Here is a 15,923-nt window from a genome sequence, read left to right as displayed (position 1 = left end):
AAATATCGTCTGCATTAATGAATTAATTAGCATATTTGAAGCCACACCCTTGAACCATTAAGTTTGAGTTAAATCGTGAAGTGTGACCTGGAAAGGTGATCCTTTTTTCTTGCACTGTACATAAAATTAAATCAACAACATGTCACAGAATGAAACAGTATAAAACTAAAAAATTAATAGTAGCTTCTACTTAGTGATAAGATTAATGTTTCATTATTATTTTCCTAATTTAATTTTTCTGTTTGCTGAATAAGTTAATGGCTTTGCCTAATTGCTAAGTTTTAACATCATTAGAAGATAACACGTTGAAGCTTCTAATGAATGGAAAAATGTTCAACTTTTATTAAGTAAAAAACAAAGCATATGAAAATATTTATGAAGTAATAATTTATATAGAAGTAAATTCAGTAATTTGAAAGAAAAAAACTACAAACCTTTCATTGAAGTAATAAAATTGTAATGGATATCATAATTAATCTATGTCAATACATTAATGGAAGATTAGTTATTGAAATGTTAAAGTTACTTAGAGGAATATGGTCTTGCAAGTTAAAAGCTATTCTTTTTAATGCTTTTGTATAAAACTTCAAGTATTGAAATAATGTAACAAACATATTTGCGTTAAAACAAAAATTAGCATGTTTAGGATCTGTGAATTAATAAAAGGAGACTTAAAATCAAAACATTTAATAAATTAACATTTGTGTCGAGTAAGTCAACAGAAAATTCCTGCTTTACAGACGTTGAATCGTAAAAAATGTCACACGTTTGACAGATCACATAGAAATGAATGTCAATAGAAATTTTAATTTACACCTAAGTAGGGAAATTTATACTTGTCAACCATGACACATGCTATAACATAAAACAATCCAAAGTACAAATTCAACTTTGCTGTTTCTTTGGGCACTTTTTCCAGTGTCCGGTCCCTAAACATTCTCTCTAACCGAAATGCAGCTGGAAGAGTTATGAGGGGGAGGAAGAAGGAAAAACTATAGCGCAAACCAAGAAAAAAGAACAATAAATATGGCGTGAATAAAAGAAAAATGTATAGCACGTAGGAGCCAAAATAGCCAAAAAGGATAGCAAGTGTGACGACGCCAACTTTGTGATCGTTCTCCATGTCACGTGTGTTGTTACTGTGCAATATTGCCTCAGTGTTTAACGCCAGCGGCATAGCATAGAATAAAGTGTAGAAGTCCATGTAGCCAGTTTGCGCCATGAACGAAAACAGGACGCTCAGTGGGCCGAATGTCACGATGATCAAGACGTCACCCATAGCTATGTACTTCAATCCTATGCCACCTGTGTACAAGAAAGAACTCGATAAACCACCAAAATAAATTAGTGCCAGGTGCTCCATCTTGGCATGGGACAACCAAACAGTGCCGATGAAACCCACACATCCTAAAGTGTACAAAATGACTCCGAGGTGGACAATGTCATCTGGTGTCAGAATTTTGTCCACGAGAGTTCGATCATCGCAACTTCTCCGGGTGTCGATACCTTTCATGTAATCGAAATAGGTGTTCACCACATTACCGGCGGCATGAACAGTTACAGCAGTCAAACAAGTGATTAGAAATATGGCAATATCAAATTGCTCAGTTGATTTGTAGGCAAGGGCAGCCCCGATAGCTACGGGGGTGAGTGATGCACTGAAAGACCATGGCCTTAGTGCGTGCACATAGGTAGAAAAAGTAGACTGTCTCGACGACCTTGAAGAGATGTCATTCGAGTGATTTGAGGCCTGGTCTTGAAACTGCAAATTTGGTTGACATTGTACTGAAGACATAGTGAAATTTCCTATAAGAAAAAATAATATATTTAAGAACGATATAAATAAGCATCATTATAAATTGTAATATGGGAATAAATCATGATATATTATGTATAAATAAATTTCGAAATGTTTAAATTAAATTTTTTGTTTATCAGAACTTAATCTGTACCAGTAAGAAACCGAAAATATAATTAAAAAATATTTTTAGTCCAAAAATTGTGCCCTGTGGCAGAATTTTTTGGGGCTATCTACGACAAAACTCTCTAGCACTAATATCTTTCTGCAAGATACTTTTAATAATAACAATAACTAATATACATGTTATTAATTAAATATACAGTAACAGAAATGTTGTATTTACAAAAAAAACTAAGCTTTTGCCAAGCGTCGCCATTTGCCATAATCACTAACGAGAAGAAATAATGATAAAAACTTTTAACCTGATCTTTCTCACTCCCGTCAAAATCAAGGGGAGAGCTTTTGTCTTTTCCTATTTCTCTAACCTTTGATAATTCCATGCTAGAGCGTTCAAAAGTAATGCACCAGAAAGGTTTAAAAACATCTATATCTTGTGCCCAGAAATTTTTTTTATTTCTTATTTTATACATTAGATGCTGTGCCAGACTATTTTTAATTTAAATCGACTGTGATGTTGACCTTTGCAGCTCATGCTTTGAAATTTATCATACAGGAAATATTTTTTTAAAATATTTATTAATGTTATGCATAAGCTTAATAAAATTCTGTTTTAATGTTATAATGCATATTTTTTAATTTTTGCTTACTTGAAAACCAACATTCCGTCTCATTAACTCTTAATTGAAAGGTCAGTACTCTTAGTTATGTGTACACATTGATTGTTCTGTACAAAATAAATATAAGTCATATACAGGCTTTGAGTCCTCTAAAATGTTATTATCTAATATCTGTGATATAAAAAAGATTATTTAGGGAAACACTGAATTGCCAATTGGTTGAATGCTGTTGTATAAAAGATTAAGGATGGCCACTTTGTTCAAACCTAGTTGCAACATTTTGTTGAGCAGAAAATTTTAAACAAAAGGTTTGGTCAAGGAAAACCATGATATGCACATTCACAATGAGGCTATTTGCTTTATATTTACATTTTTTAAAATAAAAAGTGGTTCATTAAAAACCACCTTGTTTAAGAGATAAAAACTTTAAAATTTCAGTAGTTAATATTGTCAAAAATAAGTGGATAGTTTTTATTCCACTGCCCTTGAAAGGGATAAAATAAAACAAAGTGTACATTTTGCCTAAAGTTTCTTTAGAATTTCACCTTTTAAGGATGTTTTTCAAAAGCTCCATTGTCATATGAAATAATGATTTTTGGGAATAAAATATATTTCCATGTTGTAATATCATATTAAAAATTTATTCGAATTAATTGTAAACAAATAAAGGGGACAAATATATCACATAGATTAAATAAAATCGACTAATGAACACATACTTAGAAATGTTAATGGCAAATATGATAATTATTTTTATAAACATTAGTGTTCTGAATGCTAAATTTCTTTTATCAGTAAACTTAGTAATATATTTGCAGAAAATTAAACATTATTAAGTATTAGAATTCATCCAAAAATGAAAATAATAAATATACATCTATATAATCATTGAGAGAAAAGAAATGAGTTTTTTCTTTTACCACACCACACAATGCAAAAGTTCATTTCAAAATTAATTCTAACTACAGTCAAATCCCGCTATAGTGAACACGGTTTATGGTGAACTCTCGGATACAGTGAACGGAACGTTCAAGCTCGTGCCTTGCTATACATGCATAATGTTATTTTTTGTGGATATAGTGAACTAAAAAAGTGAGGAAGTTGGATATTATGAACTTTTTCTTCTCTTCGACTAATTTTTTTCTTCATTTTTTTAAATAATTTTGAAATGTCTAAGTAGTAAATAAATACTTATATTAATTTTTAAAACCATCTATACAGAGGAATGTAGCGTTAAGCATTTTTCTTTCTTTCTTTTCGTGTTTGCTTCTTTTATCCCACTTTTCCATCCCTAAACAAAGGCTAACCCAGGCAGATGTATGGACAAATTTTTCCCTGCATCCGCTAAAGATTACAAATTTTTTTTTGTACACAAGACGGAGAGTAATAAAAAAGAAAATCAAGTTAACACATTTCTTGTTACTACGTATTATTTTTCAGTCATTTTTGTTGTTGTTGTTGTTAATTTACGTCGCACTAGAGCTGCACAATGGGCTATCGGCGACGGTCTGGGAAACACCCCGGAGGATGATCCGAAGACATGCCATCACAATTTTGATCCTCTGCGGAGGGGATGGCACCCCCGCTTCGGTAGCCCGACGACCTGCGCGCGAAGTCGAGCACTTTACGGTAGCACAGTTTAACGAGGACCAATACCGCACACCCTCGGTCCCTACGCAGACTGATCCAAGTGGTCACCCACCCGCACACTGACCGCAGCCAGTGATGCTTGACTTCGGTGATCTGCTGGGAACCGTGTCTTAACGATCAGTCCACTACGGGACCAGTCATTTTTGTATTTCATTTAATTGGTCATTAATTTAAAAAATGTATAATAAAGAGTTCAGAAAAATTCGTTAAAATTGTTTGTGGAACGGATATAGTGAACCCTAGATAGGTCCCTTGAAGGTTCAGTATAGCGGGGTTTGACTGTATAAAAAAAACTGCAATGCTTACAGAATGAAAATATATATAAAGAAATTAAATACATGGGGATATTTCTGTATCTTGATCTGTTGCGGAAACTACAATCGCCAAGGTGCCAAGACTTGGCGATTATTCTGCCACAGATCAGGATACGGAAATCTCCCCAAATACATATTTCAATTAATATAAAATTAAATTATATATTATTTTAATTGAAAAAAAATTTATAGGCTTTACACACAAACCAAAAATTAAAACAACCTAGCAATAGTACCAAATAAGATTCAATATTAATTTGGTACAGTAGGAAACCGATTATCCGGAACGTTCGGGACCATCGCTATTCCGGATAACTGATTTTTCCGGTTTTCTGAATCGCTACAAAAAGCCGTTTTTTTAATTGTTAAACCCAACTAAAAAAATTGGGAAATAATCTTAAAAATAAGAAAAAACGATGAAGTAATGCACTAATGATTATTTCCAAAATGATGGTAAGGTAAACATCTTTAAAAAAAGAAAGAAAAATCGTAAAATCTTACGAGGAAAAAAAATTCTTTTTAAAAATGGCGAGAAAATGTATCGAATTTTGTTCCGGTTTTTTGATTTCCGGATAACGGGTTCTGTACTGTAATATACTTCAGATATTTCTATTTATTGAATTCTTAAAGGTTCTATAAATGTTAAATTGTGAAAGTTTTCCTTTTTTTAAAAAAAAAAAACACATAAGCACCATAAAATTCAGAACAAAATTACAAAAATATGAGAGTAGCTTAAAAATTTATATTTATCTCTATGTTTCTGATGTCAGTATACATTAGGAATATTATTTATTTTGCTTAGAACAATCAATGCATACACATGAGTAAATATACACATAGAAAAGAATCAAACTAAAAAATATTCCTTAATTTGATAAACATTATGATTCATTAATTTCAACCAATGAAATCTAGATTCACTACAATGCTTCCTCCTTTCTTAATTCTATGTTATATAACACTTTTAACAGATAATTAGTAACATCAATAAATTAACTCTATCAATCAACAGCTTGTTTAAAAAAAGTATCTTGCAGCATTAGTTTTTCTAAGAAACAATTTAATTAATTACTTCTGTTATAATTATAGTGACAATGAAGAAGAGTATACTCATTACACAACAAATATAACCTTTTGCAATGTCTATCAATGCATATGCATGTTACATTCACATTTGAAATGCGTTTTAATATAGATACATTCACTTTTAATGTACTTTCTGGAATTTATTATAATACATTTTAGGATATTTTATTGATAGGAAACTGAAGGAAAGAAAAATAATTCGAATATGTTAGCTGTAATTTATCAAGAAAGCGATTTGAAGACAAGGAAAAATTGTTAACAGGAAACTCACTTTATATTATTCGTTAGAAAGGGTTTACTGCAAGCTCAAAGATCGTAAAAGCTCATTTATGTTAATAGGATACATTTTCCGATTACATATGTAATGAATACTGCAAATAAAATTAAATGCAATACATTAGCACATCCTCAGTAAAACTTTAATTAAGTGTTGTACGTGCACTATAATTCAAGAGAATATTTCATTTAAAATAAATGTAGTTAAGATTTACTGTTTATTCATCATTAGTAGAAATATTTTCTCATCTCAAATAGTAAATTTTTTTTTTTACTACATATTTACAATGGTGAAGGTGAGTTGTTATTTTTACACGAATATTATTTTGGTTCACCAACGGTTTGAACGGTTTATACGGTACGAAATTTTTCATCTTACTTCGTTCACAAATAGCTTACAAATACAACAGAAAAACTATTTAATGAAATACTTTTTCAACTGTTTACAGTTTAAGATTATTAAAAATTTATTTATATGATTTTACGATTGATCCTTACCCGCATTTCAATTTCCAAATAAAAGATTTCTTTTAGATATTTATGATGAAATAGGCATATTATTCTTTTACGAAATTTCAGAAGCTTTTCGTTCGGGGTAAAATTCACATTTATCTAATAAATTTAAAAAAAAAAAATAGTTCGTAATATACGGATGGCAACAATATTCATATTGTTGTCAAATAAATGTTGAAAGTGATAGGGACAGGTTTCGTTTTTCGTTATGGCTAATTCAAAAAATTACACTGATGTAGGTTTAAATAATGATAGAAACCTAAATATATCGAATAGTTCGCCAAGTAGTGATTTCGATCGTTTAGAAGACTGTAATGAGGCTGAGTTTCGTGGAGCTACTCTCTCATTATCTCGAGAAACTTCTCCACCGGAATCGGTAGCGGCTGCTGGTTTAGGTGACTCATCTCAATTCTAATCTTTGTTGCATTTTAGAAAAAATTATTCATCTAAAGCTGTTTAAAATAAATGTTTCAACTCTCCTTTGATATTTTTATTACATTAAGAATTTTATGTGATGGTTTAGTTACTTATTGAAGCTTACCGTATGGTTGAAATATTTACTCAAAACCGGCGTAAGTTGACTACATGCGGGGCATTGCTTGTCCTTTTGTGGTCAACTTAGGTGGGTGATCAACCTACTGCTGCTATAGGTGACTCCTCTCTTTTATAATCTTAGTTTCATTTTAGAAAAATCATTTATATGATGGCTACTTTAAATATATGTTTCAATTTCTGTTAGATATTTTTATTACATCAAGAGTTTTTTTCTGGTTTAGTTACTTATTGAGGGGAGATTTCTGTATCGTGATTTGTGGCAGAATGATTGCCAAGGCTTGGAAGCTTTGGAGCAGTGCCCCATGACAAACTTAAACGAACATCACAGTAAGTGACTTAACTCGATAGGTATAACTCGTCGTTACCCCCGGGCAAAACATCTACATGTTTTTGTTTGTTTGTTTTTTTAAAAATTTCAAGTTTAAAATCTATTTGACACCTTGGCTATTGTAGTTGGCATGACAGATCAGGATACGGAAATATCCCCCTTATTAAAGTTTACTATATCGTTTAAATATTTACTCTGAATGCTATCTACTGTTATCTGTGTAATTTGACCACTTGCAGTGCATTGCTTATGCTTTAGCAGTCAACTTAGGCAGGTGATTGACTTACTGTTGCTTTAGGTAACTCCTATCTTAGTTTTATTTATCCGAATCTGTTGTAAGTAAGTATTTAAATTTGCATTAAATGTTATAGTCAGAGCAAGAATTTCGTTTATATGATGGTTTAGTTAATTACTGAAATCTACTCTTTGGTTGAAATATTTGCTCAGAATATTATCTAGTGATACCTGTTTAAGTGCAATGTAATTGCAGTGCATTGCTTTTATGGTCAACTTAGACAGGTGATCAACTTATAAAGTGGGATGAGTCGTCATTCTTATTTCATGTTAGTCAGATAATCTTATTAATGAACTGATTGTTTTTGAAAAACATATATGTAGGTATATATTTTGTTAATGATGCATAACATTCATAATTTCTTAAAATTTTATTATGCATGAGCATATGCTATTAGAGCATTATAATATCATACCGAGATGAAGGGTTTAAAATACCTTTCTGTAACAAACCTGAATTTCAATTTAATTCTGTGTTCAAAAGACAAGTAGTCAGGTTACAAATGTTTCATTTCCTTTTAATTAGGATAAATTGGGCTTTTGATAATGGTGGTCACAGGGTTGCCACAGACTACTAAAATGCGACTATTTGCTACTATTTTTGGCCTTAGGCGACTATGGCGACTTTTTTCGCCTGAAAAGGCTAAAAAAGCAACTATTTTCAGGAATAGGCGACTATTGGGAGACTTTATTACTCTTGGCGAAGTTTTTTCTCAATAATGAACGTTACTTTTCAGTCCCCTCACTGACACATACTTATTGCCACCAACCATGTGCGTAGTGCAGTTAAAACAAATAATTTTTTAAAAAATTAAATAAAGAGTTTAGTAATGATTTGACGCTTTTTAATAATTTAACATTAGTACTTAAAGTATTCTCTTTTTTTTTTTAATAATTTTTTAGACAGTCAGTATCATTTTTAAACAAATAGGTAAATCTTTAGTCTATTTTATTTTCAAAAAGGAAAATAATAGAGAAAATATTTTTACATTTATTAAGTACAGAATTTGACCATTAGTCAATAGTACTCTTTATTATTTTAAATAATTAAATAAAAGACGGTCTAATGATGTTTCAAAAGCATAATTTCTTTTCAACAAATAATTTAAAAGTAATAATTTTTTTTCTTCGAAAATGAACATTTCTTTGGTTTGTTTTCTACTTTTGTTTTTTTCTTTTAATTTTTAATTTATTTATGCAAAATATTTTGTTACAATATTATTTTTAAACCAGTAAATCTTAAATCATTTTTATTGAAGAATAATGAAATAGAACTTGGGTTTGCTTTTACTTTGACTTCTTTATTATTTTAATTGAAAATATTAAGCAATGGTATTGATATCATAGTGGAATATGTTTAGAATTAGTATTTTCTTTTGTAATAGACTTATTTCTTTTTATTTATTTTTGATTGATTTAAAGATTTGCCATGGGTAATTTTTGAACAAATTTTTGATCAATTTTTGACCCTGTTCAGGCAACTATTTTCGTAGTTTTAGGCAACTATTTTCTTTCTTGAGGCTACTAAAAGCAACTATTTTTGTTCCTCTTTTACTGTGGCAACCCTGTGGTCAACTGGACTGGTTTCACTGTACATCTATACAGGGTATCCGCGCACCTCAAAAGTCATGAATTTTGGTATTGAACAAAATTTGTCATGGTTTTAACTATTTTTTATAAAAAAAATCATTGAAAGTCATGGATTTAGGTCGACGAAAAATGTAATTTTCAAAATGGATTTTACCATTCCCTCCAATTTCATCGTGTTCGAATATATGAATGTGCAACAAAATCCCCACACACATCAGTCATGTTTTATTAAAATCAGGGTTGGAATTTTTGCCGGCAAAAAGGGTTTTTTGCCAGGACAGTGGCAAAAACCTGGTAAAAACCGGCAAAAACCAAATTATCTAAATAGCTGATTAAATATTATTACAAAATACTTGAAACAAATTTAACTCAATCATAAGGAATAATAATTTTGATACATTACATGAAAAAATTATTTTTAACATATTAATAATTAATATAAGGGTAATAATTTTTAAAAGATTGAAAGTTTTTGATCTCTTTTCATTTTAGAATCCTAAAATAAATGTTTTTTTACAAATAAATAAATATTATTATTTGTATAATATTATTATTTATTATAANTAAAAAAAATCATGGAAAGTCATGGATTTAGGTCTCCGAAAAATCTAATTTTTAAGAATGGAATCTCCTCCCCCCAATTTCATCCTGTTCCAAATATCTGAATTTCCAACAAAATCACCACTCAGTCATATTTTATTTGAATATAAAATGTTTTTGTCATGCTCTTTAAAAATTATGGTGTTCTTTTAAAAAATGAAAGAAAAAACATCATTTCAAGAGCGAATTTGATTTCAGAATTTTTATTTGTATTTTTATTTTTTTATTTTATCCATTTAAAATTCTAGCTGAAGCAGGCCAGTCATTGGCGAAATTTTTTTTTCCGAAATGAGAGCAGAAAAATCAGGAGTATTCCTTTCCTTTCCAATGAACAAGAAAAGTATCTTTAGAGTATAATTCTGTGGGAAAAAAAAGAAAAAAAAAATTTGCTTTGGTATTTTTTTTAGCTATTTTATTGTTTCAACACTTTCTTTACTCTGTTTTTTTTTTAATTTTGAAATCTATGATTATAAAGATGCAGAGTGTAACAGTTTTGGTTATAACAATCATTTCAATTAATGTTATTATAATGTTTTTTTAAAAAAATTTATTGCTGTGTTTTTGTGTAACTTCGTTAAGTCATGAAAAATTCTCGGAATTAGTCATGAAAAGACATGGATTTGAAAATCTAAAACGTAGCAGATACCCTGTGTATAATATAGGTATCAAGATGCTGTTTAAGTAAATTGATACTCTATTTCGGCTGGGAAACTGTAGTAATTATATAAAAAAAAATATTTTCTTGTAATAGATGCTTGCCCATGGCAGAATCGGGGTGACACAGCAACACTATCGCAGAATGTTGCTGAGTTCTTGCAGAAAGATTTTTCCTTTGGGAAGTAAAAAATTTTGCTTTTCTTTTCTGCAGAAATTTTTGAAATATTTTATCTTTCCTTCGGAATTATATTCAAAAGATGCCTTTCTCGTACATGATAGTGGAGAAAAAAAATGCTTGTGATTTTTCTATTCTCATTTGAGAATAATAAAAAACAAAGAATAATGAAATAAAAAAAACTTGGTTTTCTTTTCTGTAGAAGTTTTCATTCTATTTTTTTATGCAGTTATTACTATTGATTTCCACTTAGTTTTTAAAATCGGATATTTTAAATATGCTATTATTTATTACAACGACTGAATCTCGAAGTGAAAACACACCCCTTAGTAACCCCTTTTTGAAGAGTCCGATTCGCGTGATTTCGTCATCGGTATATATATTTTTTTCGGTGGTTACTGCTAGGATTTCACTTTTTTTTTTTAATGTAATGATGAATTACAAAATGCAAAAAAAGAAATAATTAGTGTGTTATCCCCCTACAAAATGCAAAAATATTGCCCAGAATATTATAAAAAAATATTACATATTTCAAATAAAAAATTTGTTTTATCTGATTCGAATTTTTTTTTTTGTTGTTGAATTTGTTGCTTTTGTAGTGATATGTCGCAGAAAGCCTGAAAAAATTCTGCCACAGGGGATGCTTGTTGTTTTCTAGAGTTTCTGAATAACAAAATAAAACCGTATATTCGTATTCAAAATAAAATGAGAGTAAAAAAAAAAAGAGGTTAAAATAAAAAACATTTAAATTTTTTTCTTATTTTTAAGTTTTGGGTACATAAAGTAGAGTAGTAAAGTAGATCTAATATTGCTTTGTTTTCAGAAAATACACTGTTGATGAATTTTGAATTAAAGAATAATCAGAAAAATACATTGAAAATCCAAGTTTTACCTTTGAAAAGAATTAAAACTAGCAAAAATAATAACAAAGTTAAAAGAGTAAAAAAATTTGTAAACTTGCTAATTTAAAAGAAATAAATTTTTAATGTCTAAAACTAGAATGGTAGATAAAAATGTGGACATGCTCAAAATTCTTAAAATAATTTATTAACTTTCTTTTGTCTCCAACATAACGCCAATTAAAATGTATCATTTATAGCTTCATTAAAGATATATAACCCTATTATAATTAACATTGTCACCCGATTTTCGCGTGGTAAATCAAATTGTGGACTCACTCAAAATTTATAAAAACATCAATTTTATTTTAAATTAAAAATGTTTTTCTCCGAATTATTTTGATTTTGAAATTTTAAAGATGATAAAAAAAAAATATTTTTTAGTTAAATAGTTAAAAGTGGTATTTTAAAAATTAAATTGAAGTGTTAACCAACATTTGATAAATAATGCCTATATATCAGTTGAATTTGACCATTCAATATAGGGAATATATTGGCTGAGTAGGGATTAAAAAATGTGGTCTGAATCAGATAATTCTACATAGGGCTGATATTGGTTGAAAAGTAGCTATAAAAAACAGGCGAATCAGACAAATCTATTTCGGGCCAATATTGGACAAATAAACACTATGAAATATTAAGTGAGTATCAAGTAAAAATAATGGTCCTTTAAACCCTTAATGAGCCAAGATCCATGAATATTAGTCTAATGAAGTTCCAAGTTGTTTTGCTGCTTGGATTGCCATGCTTTGAGTGTTGTTACCTTCAGTTTTTTTTATGTTTACAACTAATTAAATTAATTTTCAAATTAAATAGTAAATATTGCTACTGATATTTGTTGATAGCGCTAGTACAATAATAATATAGGATGGCATGCTGATGACATAAAAATAAGTAGTAGCCAGATTTTTTTAAAACAAATTTTAACTGCTAGTGCCTCCTGAGTTAAGCTTTATGCAGTTAACCTTAGTTTAGCTTATGCGGTTCTTATAACATCCTAGAAAAAAAATAATCAACTTACAACCTTTAATGTTTTGACATTGAAACAAACTTATTATTTATTTTCTAATTGCATTTTTTCTTATTTGGAATAATAATAATAAATGCTTCATCAGATGATCTTAATGGTAATGTTGGTGCTGAAGCATCTGGAGACGATAAGCGGCGTCCTTCTTCGACTCGTCTGGCACGTTCCACCAATGTTCAAGATTTCTTTGCTGTTAGAGTAAGCTTATTTATTACTTGTTTTATTATAAAGAAATTACCCATTTATATTTAACGTTTTTTTAGTTGGCGGCTACTATTCGACTTGTGCAATATTTTTTTTTTGTTTATGTTTTTTTTTGTTCATATACAAGGTTGCCACTCCACAGGGAAAACCTGGAAAATTCAGGGAATTTAAAAGTCACCAAAATTAACAAGGAAAATGCAGGGAAGTTTATTTTTTATTTTCATCTTTTAAAAAATGGTGACTACACAAAAGGTGATCTATGGGATATTTAAGGAGGATATTTTACTAGGTGCATAGTGTATTTAAAAAGTGCTTAAGGGTGCTTATTTTTGATTTGCTGTTTTTAAAAACCCTTAAAGGTGCTTTTTTTTTATTCAGGGTTTGTAAAAAGTGCTTAATTTTCTATCTTTTAAAAAGAGATTTTTTTTCCCTTTGCCGTGTCGATTGCCATTCTAAATTACAAAAAGTACATGATTTTCATAATTTTCTCTGCAATATATTTCAGAAACTAGTTATTTTATCATGATTATGTAAAGCTTTTGAATTTTATTTATGTTAATATATGAAGAACTTTTAATGATGGAAATTTTTTTTTTTATAATTGCACAGATCTTAATTATGAAAGTGATTAAAAAATATTTTTTGAGTGCGTTAAAAAGTGCTTATTTTTTGTTAAAAAATCTGGCTATACATCCTGTTTTAGCTATACTAAACTATTTCATTTACTTTAACTTTATTTGAGTATGTTCAGCTGTTACTCTTAAGTTTTTCCACCAATTAAAACTAGTATAGTTTGCCCAATATAGCTCAAGCAAGAGCACAGTAATTCTTTCCTCTTAATGTATAATACATACAGAGAAAAAACAGGAAATTTTTTTTCCTCCTGATTTAAGTGGCAACCCTGATATAGTTCAGTAAATTACTAATTCATTACATGAAAATTAATAATTCATTGCATGAAAATTACTAATTCATTATTACTAATTCATTCCTATGTGTTGATTAAAATTTTAATACCTGATAATTATGTTGATAATTTTTGTTAATAATTTTTTTTCACCTTTTTAAAGTAATGAGTACGTAAATAGTCTTTATTCTTATTATGCTCGCAAATTGAATTAAAACACATAGTTAAAGTTTGCAGGGTGTGTAGCTTTTTTAAAAAGTGCTTAAAGGTGCTTATTTTTGATTTACGTTTTTTAAAAGCCCTTAAAGGTGCTATTTTTTTCTGGGTTTGTAAAAAGTGCTTAATTTCCTATCTTTTTATAAAGAGATTTTTCTTTGCCGCATCGATTGTCGTTTTAAATTACAAAAAATTTATGATTTTCTCTGTAATATTTATTAGAAACTTAGATTATTTATAGTCTTTGAAAATGTTTTTTAATTTTATTGATTTTACGTTTATAAATTAAGAACTTTAAATGATAGGAAAAAAATAATTTTTATTACTGCACAGATCCTAATTTTATATACATATATATATATATAGGCAAAAGTATGGCTTTCACATTGTTCTATTCAATGTTTTCACAATTAATTAAAAAAGAATGAATTTCAACGCACCGTTGGTCTGTAGCGCGTTAAAGCGCCAATCATTTCAAATGTTTGATGAAATACTTGCGAGTCTGCATGTGTGTATACTAAGCTAGGTTCAGTGAGAGTCTTGCACTCTCATGTGCAACTCTGCTGCATTTTACAAGATATTCTCAGTTTCAGGCTGCATTTTGCAAGATATTCTCTGTTTCAGGCTTTATTTTCCACCCTCCGAAATCGAACCGAAAAATCTCTCGATCTTTTTATGGTGGATAATATAATGAAGAAAAGAGTTCTTAGTCAGAAGTTATTTTATCATGATCATGTAAAGTCTGAAAATTGTTTTGCATTTTTTTAATGTATATAGTACTTAAAAATATTTTTAGTGCTTAAAAAGTACTTAAAAGGTACTTAATTTTTTTGAAATATTTGGCTATGCACCCTGCCCCAATAGTGAATTGAGTTAGCATGTCTTATATACTAGTGAATTGATGTTTAATAATCGTAGTGGTAGTTACGCCACAAGTTTATAATTGATTTATATTTGAATTCAGGAGGGTGCTCTCCAGAAGGCTGCCGAGCAATGTCGCCCAGTACTCCTGGATCACATGGATGGTGATTTGAGAGGCATTTGGTTACTCACAGAGTGAGTTGATATTTTAATTTTAGTTAAGTTAAACACTTTCCTTTGGGCCATGCTATTTTATTATTGAATAGAATAAATATATTAATAGAAGATCTATATAATTCAATTCTATAAATCGCAATTGAATTCTCATGAACCACATTAGCAGTTAAGAAATTTCTAAAACAAAGCAAGAGCTATTAACCTCTTTCATCGTTTATTTAATTGTTCAGTTTGCAGTAACTGAGATAACCAAAACTGATAAATTTGTTTGTTATTTATTTTATTCTTAATACTTTAAAAAAACTCCAATTTTATTGTGTAAATAATAAATACATTAAGAGCATATTTTTGAATTCAGGGAAAATCAAAATAAATTTTTACCAAACATCTGGAAAAAAAAGTTCAAAACCTGGGACAGAAAATTAAGATTTTCAGGCCTTTCTTTCTCTTTTTTAAAGAATTTTAAAAAGTCATAATTTTAGAAAAATAAAATGCTATACGTGTTTGGTTGCTTGTGGTAGTGCTTAAAGGGTTGATTTTGCATTGATTTTTATTAACTTTTTATTTATTTTTTTCATGCTTGTAAGAATTGGTTAACCTTAGCATTTTGAAGTCTTGATCCGCTTTTGATTCCCAACTGCTTTTGTTTTTGTTGTTTTGTTATAAATTAATATGTTTTGTGCACCAATGTTATAATTTCTTTACCTGTGTTACTTTGCAAGTTTTTACTTTAGAGAAGGGAATTTTTTCACCACAGAAATTGAGTATAAACCCTGTTTAACACTAGCAGAGCAAGGCTTTTCTTTTAATGTGTATGGTAGAATGGTCCCCATGTTTTTATCAGAATATTATCGGTGCTGATACAAGGTTACAGCTCCACAGGAAAATACAGGGAATTTAAATATCACCTAAAATAACAGGGAGTTTTGAGTTTTTCTTTAGAAACTGGGAAAATACAGGGAATTTTGTTCCTTATTTTCATCTTTTTAAAAAATAGCAACCACTCGAAGTGAAAACTGAGGGCTATTTAAGGATGATATTTCAGCTATATTAAAC

At 29.3% G+C, this 15,923-nt stretch overlaps 2 protein-coding genes across 7 annotated transcripts in view; one reads left to right on the top strand and one right to left on the bottom strand.

Annotated features, from left to right (window-relative positions):
• Positions 1-671: 671 nt before the first annotated feature.
• Positions 672-6,558, bottom strand: LOC107455077 (UbiA prenyltransferase domain-containing heix). 5 transcript variants are annotated; one of them, XM_016072531.3, is made up of 2 exons: positions 6,363-6,558; positions 672-1,806 (listed from the first exon to the last, which is right to left on the bottom strand). In XM_016072531.3, exon 2 carries the CDS (start codon positions 1,793-1,795, stop codon positions 806-808), a length of 990 nt encoding a protein of 329 aa, XP_015928017.1. In that variant the 5' UTR covers positions 1,796-1,806; positions 6,363-6,558; the 3' UTR covers positions 672-805. The 5 variants fall into 5 exon arrangements, with proteins under 5 accessions (XP_015928017.1, XP_071043175.1, XP_015927989.1 ...); XM_071187074.1 differs by lacking the exon at positions 6,363-6,558 and adding an exon at positions 6,244-6,288; XM_016072503.4 differs by lacking the exon at positions 6,363-6,558 and adding an exon at positions 5,860-6,264.
• Positions 6,559-6,585: 27 nt separating this feature from the next.
• LOC107455095 (tumor protein p63-regulated gene 1-like protein) overlaps positions 6,586-15,923 on the top strand; it is a 29,164-nt gene continuing 19,826 nt past the window's right edge. For both annotated transcript variants that reach the window (XM_043043420.2, XM_043043419.2), the window contains exons 1-3: positions 6,586-6,772; positions 12,591-12,700; positions 14,794-14,885. In XM_043043420.2, coding sequence (XP_042899354.1) covers positions 6,586-6,772; positions 12,591-12,700; positions 14,794-14,885 — 389 coding nt within the window. The remainder of the gene's footprint in view (positions 6,773-12,590; positions 12,701-14,793; positions 14,886-15,923) is intronic.

Source organism: Parasteatoda tepidariorum, chromosome 10 (genome assembly GCF_043381705.1).
Source record: "Parasteatoda tepidariorum isolate YZ-2023 chromosome 10, CAS_Ptep_4.0, whole genome shotgun sequence".
NCBI classification, from domain to species: domain Eukaryota; kingdom Metazoa; phylum Arthropoda; class Arachnida; order Araneae; family Theridiidae; genus Parasteatoda; species Parasteatoda tepidariorum.
This window is presented reverse-complemented; position numbering and strand designations above follow the sequence as displayed.